Source organism: Coloeus monedula (genome assembly GCF_965178545.1).
Source record: "Coloeus monedula genome assembly, chromosome: 10".
Taxonomy (NCBI): domain Eukaryota; kingdom Metazoa; phylum Chordata; class Aves; order Passeriformes; family Corvidae; genus Coloeus; species Coloeus monedula.
The window spans coordinates 2684754-2699162 of NC_138790.1; the positions used below are offsets into that span (position 1 = coordinate 2684754).

The 14409-nt window shown below is 45.1% G+C and overlaps 1 protein-coding gene across 1 annotated transcript in view; it reads right to left on the reverse strand.

The window, feature by feature from the left end:
- The window catches only part of PAK2 (p21 (RAC1) activated kinase 2), a 38927-nt gene that overhangs the window by 11685 nt on the left and 12833 nt on the right, over nt 1-14409 (reverse strand). The window contains exons 2-4 of the mRNA XM_082288248.1: nt 6295-6506; nt 1028-1128; nt 396-546 (exon numbers count right to left, since the gene is read on the reverse strand). Of these exons, the coding sequence (XP_082144374.1) occupies nt 396-546; nt 1028-1128; nt 6295-6481 (439 nt within the window). The 5' untranslated portion in view covers nt 6482-6506. The remainder of the gene's footprint in view (nt 1-395; nt 547-1027; nt 1129-6294; nt 6507-14409) is intronic.

Sequence of the window (14409 nt, forward strand, 5' to 3'; positions counted from 1 at the left end):
ACACAGGCCCCCATCTAGGAGTCACAAATTATTCTGCATGGCTGATGTCACCAGCTGGTGACATCAAGTTCAGAGACAGCTGTGAGGAGCAAGGTCTCCAGCATGAAACCAGTTCATCCCAGTCCCAGAGCCCCAGCTTGATATACACAGCCCATTCAAGTTCATTTTGGCTGCTATTCTGAATGATCCAGTTCCCTTTCTTCCCCTCTCCACTTAAAACAGGAAATTAACTGGACAACGCCAGTTTCCAGGCAGTTTTCAATCCATCTTTGTATATTTGTGCCTCATTGAAATGCACCTTGATTTTAGCACTTGAATCTTATTTATCGTTCTGACAGAGAGGAAGACTGTGCTCCAAATACCCAACTCCAGTGTCTGGCACACTTGGCTCTCACCTGGAGCAGAAAAACTCAGATATTTCTGTTTTGCTGTGTCTTTGGAGTCGTAGAATTTCAGCACATCTAGTACCGCCTGGGGGTTCTTCTTCTGTTCTAGCTTGGTGATATTTGAGGTCTGAAGCAACCGAGCCCATTGTTCTGGCATTCCCTGAAAAAACAGGGAATTTAAGCATCCTTTTTATACTCTAAAGGTTTTTAAAAAGCAAACCAAATTTCTTCCCTCTATAAAAGCATAACATGCACAGCCTTAAGCACACAAGCAAGTAGGATGGGGAGCCAAAGGTGAAAACACAGATCACAGTGCTGACATAACTCTTCCAGGTGTGCTGGGCCAGATGTGAGCGGTGGGAATACAGAAACACTCAACAGCTCCAGTGTTACCCACTAAAGACAGCAAACTGAAGAGGGTTTGTCAGGGAGGCCTCTCCCAGGTGACCCAAAGCATCAGATGTGACAGTGGCACGGCAGAAGCACTAACAGGTCACAGTGTGCTGTACAAACACACAGGAAAAATAGTTCTTTGGTAGAAACAAAGACTAACTTGTACTTTATTCTAAAGCTCTGCCTTGGCTTCGCTGCAGCCCTGACCTGTGGTGTTTCCTGAGGTGCCACAAGGCAGGAATACTCACAGTGAACTCTCCAGTAACAGCATCAAAGCCAACATGGATGGTATGTTCAAAATCTGATGGTGGGGAGATTTCTGGCCTTTCCTTTTCCTTCTTCTTGCTTCCTGAAAAAGACAGTCAAAGATCTCAATGTTAGAAAGAAATTCTTCCCTGTGAGGGTGCTGAGGCCCTGGCACAGGGTGCCCAGAGCAGCTGTGGTTGCCCCATCCCTGGAAGTGTTCCAGGCCAGGTTGGACAGGGCTTGGAGCAACTTGGGATAGTGGAAGGAGTCCCTGCCCATGGCAGGTATGGGCTTTAAGGTCCCTTCCAACCCCAGCCATGATGGGATTTTGTGATTCCAAGAACCAATACCTTGTTCCATTCAAATAATTTATATTATGGCAGCAAGAAAATAAGAGATTAAGAGCACCAGAGTGCTCTGTTGAGCACATGAAATCTAAACATATTAAATGTTTACAATGCAAAAAAGGACATTTTAATATAGATTAAGAACAGCAGAAAAGACAACTTCATTCCAACCTCAAGTTCACCCTAAAGACACTTAAAACTCAGTTGACTCACTGCTTCAATTCAAGGTAATTAATGCAAACTAGGACTTCCTGTGATAAAGATAAGAGTTTATAGCCTCAGAGCAATTACCTAATTTAAATTAAAAGGGGGGGGGGAAGCATAATAAGTACCAGAAGCAGGAACAGATAATTAAAAGGATCACATGCACAATCCAACATAGATTCAATCAAATTGATATTTTCTAACACCTGGGGCTTTGGATTTTTGTTTGTTTGTTTTGGGAGTTTTCAGGGGGTGGCTCAGGGTTTTTTTTTTAGTTTTTCCTTTATTTTTCTGCTTTGTTTTTAAATTCACCTTAAAAGTCCTCTTGCTTCAGTATGGAAAAAGCAGGTAAAGCAGCACCACCCTCTTGGTTACTACGAGGCAAGCAAAGATGGTGCTGCTCAGAGCCAGGAATCCGTCTGAAATCCCCTCAGGCTGGCGGGAAGGGAAGGACGGGGAGCAAGGACAATACTCCCAAATGAAAAGCCATGTGGGCTGCCTGCAGCTGAACAATGCCGTGGAAAGACACGGCTGTTATAAACAGGATATCTTTAATATGGCTGCACAGGGCAGAGCCAAAAAGCCAACGGGCTGTCAGACGTTTCATTAACGGCGCTCAGTCACAGCACAGGAGAAAGTCGCTGCTGTGAAAACCAAGGAAAGCACCAATTCTGCCCTGTTTCTTGCAGTTTTTTATGTGGAAGCAAGGGGAAACATATGTATGTATAGAGAGATATAGATATAAAAAGTTGTATTCCTCAGGAAGGCTCCTGTTTGGGAGCACTTGACACGCAGCGAACAGGAGCTGGTGCTCAAGCCCTCCAGCACGTGCTGGGTAAATAAACCCACTCCTTCCAAAAATACACAGATCCCATGAGTAGGCAAGGCAAGCAGACTAAAACCCATTGCTCTGCCCACAGGAACAGCAGTGCAGCACTTCAAACAAACAGCCCCAGCCAGAGGCAAGCCCGGTGAGTCATGAGCTGGCAGGACATCCTCGAGCTCCGAGAACAAGGCCACGCTGAGGCCACGCTGACTCCAGCCCCTGGCTCGGGCTCCGGATTGAGACGGGAATCCCTTCAGTGAAGGGCAATGCTCCTTTCAAACTGCACATGGTGGTCTTTCTACTGACATGGGTGAGCCCCAAAGAGCAAAGTCTGTAAGGAGAACATGAGAAGCTACTTCAGGTTAGTGGCAGCACCCCGAGAGAGACTCCAGCCCTCTGAGGGTGCTGAATTCGGGTGCTGAAGGTGGCAGATCTGGGTGCTGTCAGCTCAGTGCAGTGCAGTATGTCTGGAGGAAGTTCTGCCTTAGCCCTTCAATCCTGCAGAAATGGGTGTTTTACCATTTCATTATTGGTCATGGGACCCAGAATTTGCCCCTAGGCCCTGAAGAGACAGCAACATAGCCCCCCGTTCCCAAGAGGGGAAGACACACAGGTCCTCTGGAAGGATTTGGTGAGCTGGAGAAATGCTCTGTCTGATTAAGAAGGTGCCTCAAATACAACCGGACTCTTCCCCAAATGAAGCCTCAGGCATTCAGCAAGGTGCCAGCCTCGGTACTTCCCAGGGCAAACCCATCCTCAGGCTGCCCTCACTTCCCCCCAGCCAAATTCCATACACAAGGCAAGAAACACAGCTGTTTCCCAACAGCTGGAGGTAGCAGGCAGCTGACTCCAGATGTGCACCTGGAGTTGCTGAGCCCCAGCTGAAACCACACCGAAATGTGCCCTGAGCACGTGACATGCAGGATCTGGGTGATGCCCTCAGCACCTCCTTCAATCCTTTCTGCTCAAAGACAAACATTTCTGGTTTTAGGGGACTATTTTAAAGCTTTCCAAAACCACACAGAGGTTCCTTTGACTTCAGAAGTCAAGCCAAGAAAATTCATGGCAATAAAGTACTCTAGTAAGAAGATGACTATCACTTCATTTATCCTAAACAATGGAACCAGGGGGGAAAAACCCTCCATGACTGGTGGTTAAATAATCCCTTCCAACCCTTATGATTATTACAGCACAGAACTAGCTCAGACTTGGGACAGAAACTGTGTGATTGCTAAACCTCTTCATCTGCAAGTCCCCCAAAGCACAAGAACCTCCCAAGAGAGGATCCACGAGCAGATGAAGCTGGCCAGGAGGGACCTTGCAAAATCATATGGACAGAGACGTGCAGACAAAGCCAAACAACATTTCAGGATAATGGCAAGGATTTTTTCATTTTCTGAAAAGGAAAACTGAACATTTTTGTACTGATTTGTTAACTTAAGTGCTGCCTGGAGACATTTTTCCCATGACAAAACTTCTACCCCAGGCTGACAGATTATTTTGCATCTAGTCCCAACGTATTTTTTAAATCTGGGCAGGAAGTTAGTATTTCTGTAAAGCTTCCCAGCAGATTAACTTAAAGAATAAAAGGATTTAAATGGGCATTTCTGGGGAGGGTGCGTCCTAGCCATGCTAATGAACAAAACAACTAACATCTGACTATTGTGTGAGTGCCAGAAAGACACTGTGCCCACTTCTGTTCTGCTTACATTTGACAGCCAGTTTTGCAGACTTGAGGGCCAAAATCCCTTCTTTGGATATTTACATTAGCCTTGCTGCAGCTCATCCAATAGAAAAGTTTCTTCCAAATTAAAAAAATACAATTTTCAGATAGTTTCTTTAAGTTAGGTAATTCAATTTCCATTTTTCCTAATACCTTGCCATGCAGGAAAGCCTGCTTTTTTTCAGGAGGACATTACTCGAATTACTTTTTAACATCTAGAAAACACAAACTGACACCCATTTCCTCTAAAATCTACTTTTCTCAGCAGAAATTCTTTCTTCTATTTTTAGTTTGCAACACTAAGTACCAGAAGGTAGATGCTAAACAAATAGGCAGATTAATTTCCCTAAATTAGGTACATGTCAATATCTAGAGTGGTCTGAATAAGCATCAAAGGACTCCAAAGAAACTTCAAATGAGCCAATGCAACTTTAGATAATTCTTCAACCACCTCCCCATTCCAGCAACAAACAAACCCACCATCAAAATGAAAAGAGAAAATGTCCACGGAGAAAAAAAGGTGTCATGGAATGTCACAATGCTCACCAGCTGTACTTGCACCCACTTGCATTCATAATCCATTTGTTACTAATTCAGAGCAAGGGAAACCTTCCTTCACGTGGGGTTTATGTTCTACTTCATTATATCCCTGTCTGTAAAGGGGCTCAAATGCTCTGATGAACCACCAGTGAAACAGCATAAAGACAACTGCCATCCCAGCTCCTAAACTGCTCTCCTTGCCTGAAGATGGACAGATTTGATCCTTCCATGAGATTTCCTTGCAGAACTCACCAAGACAAATTCTGGGTATTTCCTTGTGCGATCAACAACAAAATGGTAAAACACCATTTCTGCAGGATTGAAGGACTAAGGTAGAACTTCCTCCAGACACACAGCACTACACTGAGCTGACAGCACCCAGACCTGCCACCCTCAGCACCCAAATTCAGCACCCTCAGAGGGCTGGAGTCTCTCTCAGGGTGCTGCCACCAACCTGTAGTAGCGTCTTATGTTCTCCTTACAGACTGGTCTTTAGGGCTCAGCCATGTCAGTAGAAAGACCACCACAGCTACTGCCATAGCCCAGCCACAGACAGGCTATTTCACAGTAAATGACCTTGTGAAATAACTATTCTGCCTCCAAAAGCTATACTGGCCAAATTCTTCCATCCTCCAAAAAGAGAAACACACCTACTGTTGAGAGTAGAAAGCCAGATCTCAGGAACAGAAGGAAGCCTGTCTCTCTGGATTTGATCTCCAGGGAGAGGCATGGCTGCAGAGCTGCTCACACAGCTGAGTGAGAGCGAAAACCAGCCCTGGGAAAAACACTCAGCCAACAGAATAATCAACCAGAGGAGCAAAATTTCTTCTAACAACCAAACTTGTGTCGGCATGACTGAACCAGTCCTGCCCAGCACACCAGTAGCAAGGCACAGGGAGCCAAGAGCACAACTAGGAAGGCATCAAGAGCAGCAGGGTCTTCTCCAAGGTGCATATTTAAAAGCAATGTTAACTAGTAGATTAATAAAATGCTTAGCAGATTCAGGTCAGGCTTAAGTCCCTGTGCAGTTTTACCACCACAGATGTTAGAAGGTATTTCTATCTATGCATTATTTTGTTGTACATGGACACACATTCTGGAGAGCCAGGATGAAGGGCTCCACTGCTGTACATGCATTCCCCATACAGAAAAGAGGACAAACACCACACAAATACAGTCTAGTATTCATTATAGTTTTTTTTTTCTCAGAAATAATCTTTTTTACAGCAAGCCAGGTTTATCTCCACTAGTAATCAATCCTAACAGTGCAGTTTCACAGACAAAAAGATGAAACTTCTCTGAGTTTTCCCTCACGCAACTGCACCTTCACCACTATCTCTCTACTCACTTTTTTTCTCCTCAAGGTGCCATATAAATGATCATCAACATGAAATAACCTCCAAACCAGCTGGGTGCCCAGTTTAAACTGGAAATCTGCATTTAAGTAACATGATCCCCAGGAATGCCAGACATTGATTGGGGTTGTTTGGAAATGCATTAGTTCAAACTGGGCAGCAAATAAGGAGTGGTTTTCCAATCCCCTACACTTGGACAGGCTGGACTCTGACATCTAAAGCACTACCAAAAGGAGAGTAAAGGAATGCAAGTGGAAAAAAGGAGGCATCTTACCTTTTTCATTGCTATAGAATATGGAGATGATTTTATGCCTGGGTTTCCTCTCTTCTGGGACAGAGGGCAGGGGTTTATAGCTGTGGTTGGTTGCCAACTGATCTTTGCCCCCTGCACTGAAGATAGCACTGCTCATCCGGACAGGAGGGGCAGGGGGCTTGTCTTCCAGTTCTCCGTTGTCAGACATGGTTCTCAATAGCTAGGGGGAAGCCCTGGAAGAGAAATGGGATTTGAACACAGGAAAAGAGCATGGAATACATGAACGTACCATTCCTTCTGCTGGCAGAGGGGAAGGAGGCGTGAATTCAACTCTGAGGAACGCAGACACTGACGCCTCCACCAAAGGAAGCAAATCCCTTCCTCGTTCCCACTTCTGGGCCACCCATTCATTTGTGCCAGCAGCAGCATTTGTGGGATGGAGTGACAAACATTTCCAGTGATAAAAGTAATCCAGACCAAATTAACAATTCCCAGATCTGGTTCTCTGTTCCCACAAAGGGCCTAAGTACAACATCCTTTAGGGGTAGTTCTAGTCCAAAAAGCTTCATGCTCTAGTACCAAACAGCTTTAAAAGCCTTAGATGCTTTCCTTCTTGTCATTTATCAGACAAGATCTTGGGGGCAAAGGAACAGCTTATGTTTGTAAGCCATAACTCAGCACACCATCCACATTAAGTCGCACTCAGAGCATCTCTACTCAAATCACACAGCCTGCATTCGAGAGCACAGCACTGAGATCCACAGGATGCTCTCCACTTCTGAATGAGGCTTGCCTTGCTTCCCCACTTGGTGCCAAACTTTCTCCGCTTGCAGAAAATAACATATAGTATCACCACAATCCTCTTTGAATCCTCAATAAAACCATGAGCGAAAACAAGGACAAACAGCTGCTACAGCTACAACCACAGCACAATAAAACATCTACGTGACACATTCCCCATTCAAAAAGATCTCTGCTAGCATTTCCTCCCTCCTCGTAGTATTTTGGAGATTTTTCTCTGATCACCAGGAAACAGGCAGCCTCCCTGCTACAAGTAAAGAGTACAAAGAAAGATGTACAGAAATTACCTCTCAATGACAGGTAACAGTAACAAATGTACCCTCGATTCCTCTGTTCACTCAAACGACAAGCTACCTCCTTGGAACAGGAGCCAACACATCTGTGTTGACCTCCTCCTCCTCTCACAACAGTTTGGGAAATGAATGGCTTCCTGGCACCCACCAGCTTCCCATCACATCTCAAGGCACGTCTCACCTTATCAGTGTCATTCACAAGAGCCACGACAAGGAGTGCAATCCCCTCTCAGTTATTGTGCTCCCAGCAACACAACACCTGCATCCTGCCCAGCAGCAGAACTAAAACAACATGGGCTGTTGTTCCCTGGCATTTCACAGAGTGGGTGAATGCTGCCAAACCCCACCAGAGGGACGCGAGTCAGGCCAGCAGCCTGGACTGGAGCAGCACTCTGGTTTATGTTGTGGAGTTCAAGGGAGATTAACATTAATTATCCCCAAAAATGCCCATGAAAGAACATAATTTCTGTAAAACACCATCAATGGCACAACGTTCTGGCAGTGCAGTAGAAACTGGACATGTGCTGGTTGCTCCATGACCTGGAGGCCAGGAAGAAGAGCACTCCAAGCTGTGCAGCACCCACCTACACAGCCCTGCCTTGGAGCCCCTCTCTGCTGACGGAATTATAAACAGACCTGCCACCTGAACGTGGCTGCAGGGATGCAGCTGTGAATCAGGCAGCGATTCCCAACACTCTTCCAAATCCACTCTTTCAGATATTGCAAGGCATCTGCAAGATTGCCTTGTTTTCCAATACCTGCACCGTAATATGGGGGACAAAAGTTAAGTATCCTGCAACCCAACAGCAGACCTGAGCAGCCAACCCACAGGGATTTTAACTCCAAATGCTTCCCATACCAGACGTTGCAACAAGTACATGCCACCCATTTGAGATGTATAAATCAAATAAGGTATTTGCCTTCTAAACATATAGATACAAGAGATTCACCAAATCAAACTGATATACTCATATATATGTATATATTCCTATACAGGTATATTCATATATACAGATAAATATTGAAGTTGGGTTTGGAGTGATGGTAGTACAGGGGACCATAATCTGTGTCCCTTCTGTTCATCAAACCTCAGAAAAGGGGTGGATATAGGGTCCTTAGGTATCCAAATAGGGACAGACAGGTTAAACAAAACATTCCTTCTTTGCAACAAATGCAACCAGACAGCTAAATAAACCACAGCAGGTAAATAAGTGCATCACGTCAACTTGAAAGCCAAAATGATACACTGTGCAAAAAAAGCAACCCCATGAGTAGCCTTTTGTACTTTTCTAAAGCAAACCCTATTACTTCCTCCATCTGTGCAGTTTTTCTGAGCTGTCTGATAAGAGCAAGAGCAGGATGTAAGGATAAACAACTCACCTGCACCTGAAACTGGACAAGAACAGACTTGGCCCTCCAAACCCACAGTAATTCCCCACACACTCCCTTAGAGAGGCCAGTCACTAAATTAACAACACTGTCATGTGGCATTCAGGCTACAAATTAAAAAAAAAAACCAACCCCCCACACCAAAAAAACCCAACCAACTGCACTTCTGCTGATGTAATTTTAAAATAAAATTCTCACTCTAGTAAAAATCCTTCATTTTCAGTGACACAAGCAGCTCATTACATACTCAGTCTTGATCCAAAACAAATTATTCCTTAGTATCTCATGTGCTCCAAAGAGACTGTGAAGTAACAAGTTGGAAGGAAGGATACAGAAATCCAAATCCATTTCAAAAGAAAACCAGGCACTTCAAAGAACTGGTGGACAAGAGATGCTGGTGTAGCAGCATCTGAGCAGAACCCTCAGAGCTGCAGCTCTGATCAGCTGCTGACTGTTCAAAGCGTTCACAGAGATCCTTGACCTCGCTCAAAGTACAGCACAGGAGCTCCACAGCAGGAAAACAACCTGTGGGGCTGGTGGAGCAAACTGGAGAGACAGAAAGAGCTCAGGCATCAGCTTCCCACCTTGGGGACTGGCTCCAGCACCAAAATCCTTCCAGCTCATTGCATTTGTGGTCTAGGAAAACCTCAGCTTTAAGGAAAAACTTAAACTGTGATTTATTTAACAACACATGGCAGAATTTCTGAGTGGCTGTTTCAAAGATCATTGCTAAAATAAAGTGCTGAATTCAAACCTAGTTTGCACAAAAGCCCATTTCAAAGCACGGCAGCTTTGAATTCATCATTTAAATAAATGACAACAGCTCCACTCACACCAAGCATGTCACGAAGCACAGTTCCGATCCTTCAGTCGTCATCGGAAATGAAAAATCAATCATTTTGTCCAGGTTCAAATCCAAATAGCTCTCTCTCTTCTGCACTCAGCCAAAGAACAGAGCAGTTCCCCTCTCCTTTATCCTTATCCTGCCTTCATCATGCAAGGAAAGTTTCCACGGCGGCGTCAGGAAGTATTTGGAAATGGCTACGGAGGTTTGGTATTATTGGCAATAAATGGAGTAGGGATTTTAAAAAAGGAAAAAAAAAGTTTAAAAAGAAGAGTGCAAATACCCCCCAAAGCTCTGCTTCTGCTCTCTCAGCCCCCAAAGAGGAGAAGGAGCGTGTTCAGATCACAGCAGCCAGATGGAATCACTCCTGCACCATCACCCACGTGCCTGCCCTGCTGATTCATTCCTTGTGCAGGGAATTGCAAAGACATGGGGAATTTTTTTTCAGTGCCTGCCGGGAGTCTGTAACCCAGCAAAGGGGATGTCAGGTTCGTATTTCTCTGACACAATCAGACAACACAAGTAATGGTAGGGTTTTTTAGCCTGGCTGAAAGACATTTACTAAAATAGTTCGCCCGAGTTTGAGCAGCCTCACAAAAGTATGCTAAAGGTAATACACGGAAGAGGGATTCACTTTGATCTTTGCCAGTGAAGGAAATACCAGTAATAATAACGTATTCAGCACATCAGCAGCTCCCCCACAATCACTACTCACTACACTTAATACAAGAATTAGAAAGCAGTGGACTGAACCACAGAGATGAGCTGAGAAGCTACAAATAATACTTAACTACAGCCTTCAGACAGGTTCAGTCCCACCACAGGACACAACTGCAGCCCATCACACTCCCAACAAAACAGACACAAGAAGAGCTAAAAGCTTTTCTCCCCACAGTTCTGCTATTTAACCCACAAAACACATTCACAGGTGCCAGTGCTGTGACCAGAGCTCTGATTCTCAGTCCTCATCCCCAGTACATGACACTCCTCCCAGCTGCTGTCCCTTCCTTTTGACAAAGATTTCTTGCCCTGCACTAGGGCAGTGAAAATGAAGTGCTCTGTCCATCCTAAACAGCCAAAGAACAAAGGTGCTCTTCTGCAGAGGCAGAAGCGAGTGTCCAGCAGGGCCTGGGTGTCCTAAATCCCTCACCACCAACGCTGGGAGACCTGGAACCACGTTCCTCCCAACTGCAACTCCTCTCTCCCATCAAATCATTTAGCTTGGAAATGATCTCTCAGATCATTAACTCAGCACAATTAACCTTTCCACCTTTGCCCAGAGAGGCTGAGGCAAGCCATGCACAGGGATCTCCTTGGGTAGCTTAACCCACCTCCTGTCCCTCCCAGCCCCTGAACAGACCTGCCCACCACGTTCACATGTGCCGAGTTTCATTTTTACAATCTACATCCTGCTGCTCACTAGCTCCTCTTTTGAGGATGGAAAGGGCCCAAGAACCCACGGTCATAGCCAGGTCACAAGAGAGGCACAGCCGTTCCTGTCACTGCCACGGGTGGGAAAACACCCAGAGAAACGTAACCCCAACAACGAGTAAAAGCTGAAGCGAGGCCTGGGCAGTGCTTTCAGAAAGCTGACAAACACACACTGCTGCAGCACGTTAGTCTGAATGCTTTGGCTTGGACTTGCCCTTTTTTGTTGTTTGTCCCCCCCAGTTCCCCTTGTGTGAGGATAAAGCTGGGCTGCTTCCTGAAGGACTTCCTAAGCACAGCTCTTGTGCCGGCCCCGGCTCCCTCGTGACAGGGATGGAGCCTGACACGCACTCCCAGCCCAGCTGAAGCTCTGCATTGCTCTCCAGCTCCTCTGACTTCTAGAAAAGGACAAACATTTCTCCTCTCAAACTTGTCTCCAGACAAGGAAAGGAAATAAAAGGAAAAAAAAGGAATAAAAGGATGAAAGGAAATAAAATAAAATAGAAGTCAATCATTCTGCTATCTGCTATAATGCACGTTCACATTTTCTCTGGAGCACTTGTATTTGAACAGATTCAGTTTTAAATCCCGATTACAGTGCACACACAAGAGCCTCATAAAGCCCTGAGCAGGGGTAGGACGATGGTACCGTGTGTCAAACCAAACAGCTGGTGTAGAAAGTTCTCACATCACAGTGACCTGAATTTGTCTTCTTAAGATGTTCAAATTAATGTATTTGAGCAGTCTAGGCTGCACCTGTACTTCACTGCCTGGGATATGATTCAAAGCTCCATTGGAATACTGCTTGGAAAAAGAAACCAAAACAAAACACATCCAGCTCAGAGCAGCTTGATAACATGTCCCTAAATTCCTGCTCCGGGCACACAGTGCTGTGCTTTACACTGCCACTGATCTCTGAGGAGCCAGAACTGAATCAGTGAAGTACATCAAATAAATCTGTGACAGGAGCCTCAGAGAGCTGCCAACTGAACTCAGCTCTTCACTGCAGGTAAAAATTACTCAGCTCACTTACTATCAGCAGCACAACACAGAAGGAGCAGCACAAACGTCACATTTAAGTCCATTTGGCAGGGCTGAGCAAAAAGGAGGAGTAACAAATTTGAGGCTAGCAGCAAGGCATTAAGAAACACAACCACTTTGCTTCTGATGTGCCACTACAGCTGCAGGGTACTTTTGGGACAACACCTGAACTACAAAACATTTGGGCTATGGACACAGCTTGAAGGCAACACAGCAAAACTGTCTGTGGTCTGACAGAAGGAACTGAAGAAAAGAAAACAGGCCAAAACCGCAGGAAGGGCTGCTGGTGGGTGCAGTCCCTGCAGAGGACACCAGGGCTGAGAAGTGAGTTACCACCACAGCATCCCCAGGCAGCAGCTTCACCACTTCCCGGGGAGCCTTATGGGGCCACTGGCAGCACTTGTCACTGCATCCGGGACAGCCAGGGCCAGAGCAGAGGAAAAGAGCAAAGGAGATGTCCGGGAAACAAATCTCCAAGGCAGAAGATGTCATGTGAAAAAGAGCACAGAGCCAGTAAGAACAATACAAAAGCTAGTGTGTGATGCTGCAAGAAAAGACTGGTGTGACAAGGCAGATTTAAGATAGTCATGTCCCACTCTTGCTTCATATTATAAAAATCCTTGCTGAAAATGCCTGGAGACTCATTCCCATTGCCCCCAGGCCTGCAGTGGGTTTGGCAGTTTGTTTATACACAGCCTCCCCACACCACCGCCTCTTAATACCTGAAAATCACCATACTGGAAGAGATGAGACTTGAGGCTTCATAGTTCTGGGAAAGAGGTGCAGTTTTTAAGTGGAGATTGGAGGGCTGCTCACTTCATCAGATATTCCATTTTCTTAGATTGAACAGATTTTGGAGCCCAAAAGCAGAATGAAAAGTCTCCATGGGTATTCTTCTTTTCTCCCTGCCCCCTCCTTTTTTTTTTCAAAGGCTCCTGTTGAGCAATAGATTTCCTGTGATTAGCTCACTTAGTGCTGATTATAGCTCACTTCCTCCCAGGGATTAGCAGAAAGCAGCTTTCTGACAAGTTTTTATTCAGATGGTGCTACCTAGCCACAGCTTCCTGCCCCATCACTAACAGTCTCTTAGTTCAGCAGCTCAACAGCTTCAAATTATTTCACTGCTGCAGAAAAATTCATAAAACCAGCAAATCTCAGACTGTCTTCTCCATGAAAAACAAAACAAGTCTTTTGGGATGCCTAGCTTTCCAACTTGAAGCATTTGGATCCACGAGATTTATTTAATCAGATCCAAAAAGGAGGTTTTTGGAACAGAATGAGACTACCTTCCGAGACCGAAAATACTTATCTCATCATTTCAACTGAGAAAACTGTGCAAAAAAACCCAGCAGTGGCAGACAAAGAATTGCTTTCTTGCAGACTTGGCAAATGTAGTCCCAGATCTTCTGCTTGCCAAGGGAGGACTCGTGCAAAAGCATGGACAAGAGTAACTGTGATAGTGGCCAGGAAGAGCCAGCGGGATAATCTGTTCCACCTACGGTTATTGGAAACGCCTGCGGATGCTCCAACGCAACACGCGGCGCTCGAGCCATCCCACCTCTGGAAAGGCAGGTACCAACCTCCACAGGATGTGCTGGAACCTCTCCATCCAGCTTTAGGGGGTCTCAGAAAAGAGGATTTGGTCAATGCCAAACCACACACCGGCAAAAACCAAGTTGTTTTTATTTAGCTTTTCTTTGTTTAGCAGAGGAACCTATCTAACCTAGAATATTCCAAACAAGCTCAGATTCCCTAATTTACAATCACAAACAGGCAAGAGACTCGCCCTACAAATGATGCAGTTGAGAGAACAGCTGAAAAAGAAACCCAGAAATAAAAAAGATCTGAGCCCAACCAATTTGTCATTAAGATTTACAAAGGGACACAGCAACCAAAGCAACTACCATGAAGTTTACAAGCAGGTCAGGTCCCCCCTTACCACCTTCCCTTTATTGCTACAGGTGACAGAGGGAAAACATAACATTCCCACTCTTAACAAGGAGGAAGGAGAACCTCAGCCTGATTTGGCAAAATGAGACTGGATGACACATAGAACATACCCAGCTAAATTCTTTCCAATTTGTCTTTTTCCAATCCCTTCATTTCCTTACGATTTTTGCTAAGTCACACAAATAGAAGGGAAACACAGCACAAATAACTGCTGTTTAATTGCCAAGTGATAAAGAGATTTGGGGGAAAAAAGAAGATAAAAATCACAGTTGAGTGGAAGGAATAAAAAAAGCAGAGAGGAAATTATCTTTAGCACAGAAGAAGGAATAGCCAAAACTGTAATAGATGTGCTTACCATGAACTGAGTTACACAAGACAAATATCCTATTG